The sequence below is a fragment of the Paramisgurnus dabryanus genome, chromosome 6 (genome assembly GCF_030506205.2).
Source record: "Paramisgurnus dabryanus chromosome 6, PD_genome_1.1, whole genome shotgun sequence".
NCBI classification, from domain to species: Eukaryota; Metazoa; Chordata; class Actinopteri; order Cypriniformes; family Cobitidae; genus Paramisgurnus; species Paramisgurnus dabryanus.
In genome coordinates this window covers 40,223,461-40,232,439 of record NC_133342.1, presented here as the reverse complement: position 1 = coordinate 40,232,439, position 8,979 = coordinate 40,223,461, and the positions used below count along the sequence as shown (strand labels likewise).

Below are 8,979 nucleotides of genomic sequence, written 5' to 3'. Positions count from 1 at the left end.
TGAAAAATCTAATAAAAACTGTAAAGGTTCAATATATCAAAATACTTTATTTTCATTTTATTACACTTTCAACACTAAAATAATCAACAATATTTAAAAACTGCTAATGCAGGTAATGACTAACAATTTAACATAACACTTAAAATAAGCATTGAAAGAAGTCAAACCTTTAAAATACTTGAGACTCAAAAATAACACAAACATTGCTCACTGTTCTGGAGATGGTCTTAAGGTGCTCTAAGCGAATTGACGCGTTTTAGACCATAAAACATTTTTTGTTACACACAGCAAACATCTCCTCACTATCTGCTTGCTGCCTGTCCGCTGATCAAACTGTAAAAAAACGCGATCTCTGTAGACAGCCCAGGCTTCACAAACGGCAATAACAACACAGTGGCCAAACCTACAAACAGAAACCATAACAAAGTTTTCCAGCCAATAAACGACAAGAAGGATTTGGGGGTGGGTGTTGGGCGCGTTCATGAAAGCACGAAAGGGAGGGGGAGGAGTTAGCTACGCTCCGTCTGTTTGAAAACAATTCAAACTTCAACAAAAACTAACGTCTCGCAGATTCGCTTAGAACGCCTTTAATTCTGATCATCAATAATCTTTGGTCAATAGTTTTATGAAGAACTTCCACAGCCAAACTCATTAAATGTCCTTGCACGTTCGCTTTGATTCAATCGCTGTGCCGTAAGTAAACTTGCACCATAGTATTACATTTCCTAGAAATAAATGACAAGTGTATATACTATTGTCCTTAAATCGAACTGCGCAGATAAATCAGACATTTTTAATAAAGCTAAACAATGGGCTAGGTATAAGGTATAGTGTGGAGCCCCCCAAGGAATTAAAGTCCCCCCCAGTTATGCCATCCTGGCGCCAGGTTTGACTGCACAGGGACCTTCTTGCTGTGAGCAGTACTCTGCTTGGTGTGGCCACAGTGCTGCCCCAGCCATTTTTATTTTTAAAAAATCCCAAAAGACCATTTGTCTATGTAGTGCATGTGCTTGACTTTTATTCAAACCGAGTTACAGTGCACTTTTTATTAGTATGTGAGTCAAACCCATGACCTTTGCGGTGCTAACATAATTCACTAACATTAGAGCCAGAGGAACACACTATTGAATAAATGTAATGTATTTCGTCCATGATAATTCCCATGATAAGGCTAAATAAACAGAGCACTTTGTTGTCAAACATTATCGACCATAAATTATTATGTGCATGACTCCGGATGGTTTCTTATAACTCTTTTCAGTAGAAAGTAATATCCAATTGAATCCATACAGCAGTTGGTTGTGGCTATCCACTCGGCGACGTCAACAAACACGTGCAATGGGTCATTCTCGCATTCTTCGGATAAATATTGCAACAAAAGGCCAACGTGAATGGGCGTGAAGCAAAAAATAAACGTGAAGAGATTAGCAGAGATCACAGCAGCTATGGTTTTCCTTTTCACCCCTTCTCTCTCCTCGACGTTTTGAACAGATTTCACCAGGATGTAAATGGTTTGTGCGGAGCACAACATGATGATGACCATTGGAATAAGATATCCGACGGTTTCTAAAACAATAATGAAATTTTTCTCAAGCTTATCGCTTAACTTTCGGTCGTAGCAGGACTCTAAGTGGTCTGGGAGGAGGTTGCGATGAAATGTCGCACAGATGATCGTGATTATCGTCCATATGAAAACACACACCGAGGCAGCGATCGTCTTGCGTTTCTTAACTTCGGCCTTGGCTAAAAATGGAAACCTGAGGACCGTGAAACGGTGTGCGCTGATGGCTGTAATAGTAAATATACTGCAGTACATGTTGGAGTAATGGATGCACAGCAGGAACGTGCAGAACACGTTTATTTTTTTATGCAAATCATGTGCCTCCTTTATTCTGAAGGGCAGAAAAATAATGACAAGCAAGTCTGCGATGAGTAGGTTGAGCATGTAGATGTGCGTGTCGGTCCAATGTTTGATGCGACTGAAGATGACGAGTGCTGTGATGTTGAAGATAAGGCCCACTGAAAACACAAGCGTGTAGGCCCAGAACTCGAACTGCTTCAATGTTGCATTCGTGTGGTTTGCTGATGCGCTAAAGTTACACTAAAAAAGAGAAAAATACATGGTTACATTTATGAATTTGGCAGGTGCTTTATCTAAAGTGGCTTACTTACAGTGCAAAAGTACAAACACATGTTTCCTGGAATCAAACCCTTTTGCACTCCAGCTTTACAAGTTGGGCTACAGGAACAATGCATGTTTTGGTCAGTAGACAGGAACCACGGTTCGGTTAGCTGCATGTTGTTTCGGTAAGGAAACTGCTTGCCAAGGTTCCACAAGACACTTTAATATTTATGGTTTATTCTGAAAATGCTTTCATTTTGTTATTTGGCTAAAATACTTGTCTTATTAAATATGTTCTTCATTTTTAATTTTTTCTTAATTTTCAGATTTTGTTTGTTTTTAATGATGTTTCAGACAATATGTTGCCACTGTAACTGCTTGGCAAAATGTTTATATATTACAATAGATTAATAAGAAAAATAATAAAGTGAAACCTGCAGCTTGCTGTTACTAAAACTGGTTCAGATATATCTTATGTTATGAATTAAATGACAGGAAGTGGATATAACTAAATAAAACAGACTTCCAGGGGTAATAATGATTTTTTATGTTGAATAAAAATTCAGATACCTTGTTTATTATTTAAAGGGCACCTATTTCATTACTAAAAACAACGTTATTTTGTGTATTTGGTATAATACAATGTGTTCATGTGGTTTATGGTTAAAAACACATTATTTTTCACATACCATACATTTTTGTAGCTCCAGATTTCCCTCTCTTCCTGAAACGCACAGATTTGAATAGCTCTGTGTCCCTGATTGGCCAGTTCATCTGTATGTTGTGATTGGTCTGAATACCTCTGACGTCAGCCGGAAATGTGACGCTCCTTATGGGCGATTTATAGTCGTGCGTAGGTCCTACGGCGTAGGCTATCCGTAGCCTGTGCGTAGCTCTGCGTAGCCTGACGTGCACCTTACAAAATTTCTAACAGCACGTCAGATCTACGCGGACTGCAAGCACTGTGATTGGTTCGCCAGAACCCCTCCCGTCAGGTAAAAAAACAGCATCATGGGTATTTCCGTTTGTGACGGTGAAAACAAAGATGAGCCAAGTTGAGGAGTGATTTAACTCAAACTGCATCAAAAGTTGCTGTTTATTTACTTCCATCATTGCTGGTCTTCTCAAATTATTCACAACAAGCTGCTGTTTCTTCTTCGTTTGTGGGTTAACTTGCTTAACTTCTTTTTCTGTGACTTCTGCTGCTGCTACTGTGGTTACACGCGTGATTACTGCCAACCAGCGGTCTGCGGGTGTGTTTGCACGTCGACGCGGACGGCGACACAAAAGTATAAATGAAAACCGACGCGGAACCTACGCCGTCACGCCGTAGGACCTACGCACAACTATAAATCGCCCTTTACTATGTTTGAAAGATTCGCTCACAATGCAATGCTAACAGGCTGAGTCCGAAGCGGGAGGAGTTGTCCACGTCAACAAGTCCTGGGGCCTCATTTATAAAGCGTGCGTACGCACAAATTTTTTACGTAAAGTGTACGTACACAAAAATCCACCGCAAAGTCCATATTTATAAAAACTTTATAAAAACCTTATCTTTGACGTGGAAAAGTGTTTAGCGCCACGTCAGGAGCAGACGTACGCACTTTTGCTTGTCTTATTGCTGCAGGTTTTTAGAAATAAAAGCATTCTTGCTGCTCGAAAAGGTTTTAAGCATTGACAGGCACTCTTTTATATGTCAATGACATTAATTAGGCATCATTTAAAGGCAGAGATCTGAAACTGCTCCGCTGCGCACAAGTTTGCGATTTATAGATTTCACATCTGAAAGAAAGGGGTACACGCGTTTTCTGCGCATACGTTCGGTTTATGAATTACGCGTACGCATTTTTGATAAATGATTGTGAGATCAATTGTAGAGTGGTTTCTATGCAGCATTTTATAAATGAGGCCCCTGGAAGTAAACTATACAATCCGTGTATTTGTTGTAGTCCAAGAAAAGAGAAACGACAAATTTCGAACAAAAATCCCTTAATTCATAAAATTACACTCGCTTTTAGGTGGTTTTCGACTTATGCAATGAAGAGTAAATGTGAATAATGCTGGGTACACACCAAAAGATAATCAGACTGTTTATGGGACGATTTTCCCCCTTCCAACAATTCTAGCTATGTCCCGATTATCTTGATGGTTCTACAGATTATTTTATCAGATTTTACCTTGGTGTGAGGTGTGTTAAGAGTGTCCGAAACTGATTGTAAGAACGTCAGAGCCGCCCCGATCCCGAATCGTAAATAATAAACATGTTTATTACACGGCTCTCTGGAATGCTTGATTCTGATTGGTCAGTTGAGACATTTGCAGGTTCGTTCTTTTCAAATAATAACCGCTCCAAAGTAATAACGCATAGCCGGTACTACTTGTACGAGTAAAATCGCTCCGCGCCAATAAAGATCAATAAAGATTACTGTTTGGCGCCATCTTGTGACAAACATTGGACAACCACGACAAGACACAGAGAGCTTACTGAGACTGAACTTGACAAAATAGAGCATGACAGCTACGAAGCCAACACACAAAAAAATACAGAATGGGCATTAAAACTTCTCAAAGACTGGCGAAAACAGAAAAAATGGAGACAGACAAGTATGAAGCAGAGGATCTTAATCAGGTATTACGATCATTTTATGCATCTGTGCAAAGTTTCGCGGAAGGATAAAAATGTTAATTTAAAACAAATATGCCAATAAAATGTTTCAAATTCATATTCATGTCCAGTTTTTTTTCTTATGTGGCAAGTAGCCGTGTAATAAGCGGGATAATGTAAAGGCAGCCGGTAGTTATCAGGAAATAAGCCCCTTCTCCGCTTCGCGTCGGGTCCTGATCACACTGTCGGGGCTTATTTCCCAATAACTACCGGCTGCCTCTACATTATCCCTTACTTAATATTTCCTGATGTGTGTGTGGGGAACCCTGAGGATAAACCCGCGCACGCTCTTGAGATTATCAAGTGAAACGAAACAATATCTAATAGAAAGCGAGATGATGGAAGTCAAAATCATAACAACTACAGTCATGGCACAGCAGACACAGTCCAAAGTGAGATACACATCAGACAGTGTTGGGGGTAACGCATTACAAGTAACGTGCATTACGTAATAATATTACTTTTCTGAAGTAGTAAAGTAACGCATTACTTTTTAAATGTACACATTATGACTTACTTTTTAAAAAAATTAAATGCAAGTTACTTTTTTAGTTTAAATAATTCTATAAAAAAATGATGTACTGAATTAAACTAAACATAGTCACATTATGCACTCTATGCGTGCACGCCTGGGAACAGTTTATGGCAGGCCAGAGCTCGACATTTTTGTGTTGAAATATGCAATTTCTAAATGCAGAACTTTTTAGTCATAAAAAACACCTGCAAGGCCTGAAGTAATGCAAAAGTAACTTAAAAGTAACGTAAGCATTACTTTCCATGAAAAGTAACTTACTAACACAATTAGTTACTTTTTTTGGGAGTTACTTAATATTGTAATCCATTACTTTTAAAAGTAACTTTCCCCAACACTAACATCAGAGATGTTCAAAAGAACATTCTATATCATTTCTTTATACCCGTCGTTCACATGTTTGTTTACTGTGAAGCCACGTTTGGCCGCGAGAGACATTGCAAGATCTCTGTGAGATTTCCTGTGTTCACAGTCGAGACTCTGGTTAAAAATCTGCTTGTGTGCGGTGTGTTGTCTTTGACACATCATGGCACACCACACACTATCAGAGAAAAATTGTTAAATCTAGGATTTTTTATCCTCATGTTTGTGGTCTATCACATTTTGAAAATCTTATAAGATGTAAAAAATCTTTTGGTGTGTGCCCAGAATAATGGGAGATGGAAATGCATTTGCTGAATAAATTTTGATGTAGCGAATATTAAACCCACGTAACTGATCATCTAGCTGTATCAGCTGTCGTTGTCATTACAATGCCCTTGCTGCTAGTGCCTGCATCAAAAAATCTGCATTTCTTTTTCTGTGCATAGCATTCAGTTTGGCATTTACAAGCTGCAATGCTAGTAAATGCATAACTTGCCGAATTCTAATGCCTATCTCCATTTTGTAAGCGTGCCTTGTTTTATTTACTGCTGGTTCCTAGGTTACCAAAACCACTGTCATTCACTCAAACCATTTGATGGAAACTAACCTAATTCGCATTTCTTTGTTTTTCTTTTCTTAAGAATATTGAAAATATTCACTTCACGTTTCGACTGAAACCCCAGATGGAGATGGTGACAATCATTTCAAAGAACTAATCTAGGTTTTTATTCAAACTTAAAGATATTTTGACATGTTTTTGTTTTAAATGAGGGTAGACGGTACCCATTGACATCCATAGTAGGAAAAACAAATACTACTGTGTGCTTATCATCATTTATCAAAATATCTTCTTTTGTAATCAACAAAATAAAAGTCATACAGGTTTAAAACAACATGAGGATGAGTAAATGATGACAGACGTTTTATATTTGGGTGAACTATCCCTTTAAAACACCTTTGTGAATATTAAACATAAGACCCTAAAATGAGTTTGGTTGGTTAAAAGAATTGGCACAAAGCTCAGGAAAGTAAAGATAGTCGTGAGATAAATCTTGATTTGTGTGTAAATGTCACTTTTCAGACGTCACTCATTTTTTTAAACTCCCACATCCAAAACAGAAAGACTTGAAGCTGTTTTCATCTACTTTTAGTAACTGAAAGTATGTAATACGGTATGGTTAACCGTAATGTGTTTTCAGCTTCGAAAGCGACATGCTAATGATTCAAAAATAACCTATAAAGGTTATGTATACCAGGCAAACTGTTTGAATAAATGCCAGTAACAGTTACAAAGTAACTAGTAGTAAAAAATAAAATAATAAAGTCATAGTAAATTAATAGTTAATAAAGTTAATTATCCAAAATCTGTATTCTTACACTATTGAATCAATTATTTATTGAAGTGATTCCTTAACTCACCATGGTGTATGGCTTGATGTTATCTGGAAAGTCTCTGAATATTTTCACTCGATGTTTTGACACAACGTATATGAGACAGTGAACCGTGAAGAAAGTGACCCCGACTGCGCCTCTTTTCTCTATAGTATGTTCAGGAGGCGTTTCCTTGAACTTTTGACATTAAAAAGGTAACAGACATGTTAACCACATCCTCAATATGTGAGAGTTATTTGTTTACTGTGTAACACATGAACTGTAATAAAAAAAGATGATGCGCTTAAATTATAATCAGCTTGGATTTAAAAGTCAATTCAACTCTGATTTTTTTATCTTGAGTAATTAGAAGCTGCGCCTTATAAAATAAAGTTGAATTAGCTTCATTTATTTAAACTATTCATCACTAGTCAAGAATTACAGTAATCTTGAGAATCAGAGAACATTGTCGCACCCTGGAGGTCAGATGAAGTATTGCAGTAAGCTTTGTGCAATTTCATATCTTTCATTCTTTTCGAAATTGGTCTCCCTTTTTCTCTTGTCTTTCTTTTTATCACTGTATACCACAATGCATTATGAATGCAGTGAATCACTCTTTTATTCTATCCTGAAATTGTTTTTCTGCTCATCTTTAGAAATGGTGAGGGGGAAAAGCAGTCAATAATTACGACACAGTCCAGGGTCAGAGTATTGGGTCTCGTTGAATGAAAGAAGGTGAAAATGGATGGCACATTTCTTTCATTTAGGTATAGACTGTGGCTTTTCATATGGACAGAACATCTTAAGTAGGTCAGCTTCACACTTTAAGAGAATAGGGTATACATAAAACTGCTTCCTATCACAGTAATGTACTGTAAGTATGTCAGTATGTCAATCAGAAGGTAAAACTGGGGTAGAGCAACCAATGACCTCATTTTCAGCTGTTTACTTTTGTGCATTGTAAAGATGGATATCTTAAAATCTAAAGTAAAACATTCATTTAGTTTGAAAGGAGTTAATCACATTTTTAATCTCATATGGGTCAATATCACAGAGAAAGCTGATGTACTAAATATAATTGTTTTGGCCCTAAATAACAGAAATAAGTTCAGACTACAGTATACAATAGCTACATTAGTTTAGGTAACAGACTGTGTCTGTGTTTTAATGTTATTTATTATGTTTTAATCAATTATGTTTGATTTGTAATAGAACAGCCAGGAGAGACAGGTAAGCGGACATGATGCTGGTCAGACTCAAACCTGTGTCCGCACGAGTCGATATCTTCAATATTTCATGAGCACATTTGCCCTACTGTGCAATGGCTCTGACTGTGTCCTGACTTCTACAGGACTGACATACAGGAGATTTACAGGTTTAATAGATTATAAATAAATGTCTTACGTGCCAATCATGAAACTGTACATAGTAAAAAATGAGGTAAGATAAATAAACAAGTTGTAAGGGGTTTTCTTTAGTGGGCATTTGTATTAGACTCGTTTTTAAATAAATTTTGTATAGTTGTATCTATAGCTCCCTGTCTGTATTTTTGTCTTGTCTGTATGTCTGTCTATCTATCTGTAGTTGTCTCTTTCTGCCCTGTCTTTCTGTTTGTCTATTTGTCTGTTTATCTATCTATTGTTGTCTCTTTATCTTTTTGTCTGTCTTTCGGTCTGTAGTTGCCTTTCTGTGTTTTGTCTTGTCTGTATTTCTGCCTGTCTGTCTGTCTATCTATAGTTGTCTGTCTGTCTTTTTTGTATTGTCTGTATTTCTGTCTGTAGCTGTCTGTCTGTCTTTTTGTCTTGTCCGTCTATCTGTTGTTGCCTGTCTGTCTGTCTTTTTGTCTTGTCTGTATTTCTGTTTGTCTGTCTATCTGTAGTTGTCTGTCTGTCTGTCTGTCTGTCTGTCTATCTATCTATAGTTGTC

The 8,979-nt window shown here is 37.3% G+C and overlaps 1 protein-coding gene across 1 annotated transcript; it reads right to left on the bottom strand.

The window, feature by feature from the left end:
- Positions 1–902: 902 nt before the first annotated feature.
- On the bottom strand, positions 903–7,204 carry LOC135765045 (G-protein coupled receptor 55). The gene is made up of 2 exons (XM_065275743.1): positions 7,102–7,204; positions 903–2,101 (listed from the first exon to the last, which is right to left on the bottom strand). The coding sequence occupies exons 1-2, from the start codon at positions 7,102–7,104 to the stop codon at positions 1,220–1,222; spliced, it is 885 nt and encodes a 294-aa protein (XP_065131815.1). The 5' UTR covers positions 7,105–7,204; the 3' UTR covers positions 903–1,219.
- Between the last annotated feature and the right edge of the window lie 1,775 nt (positions 7,205–8,979).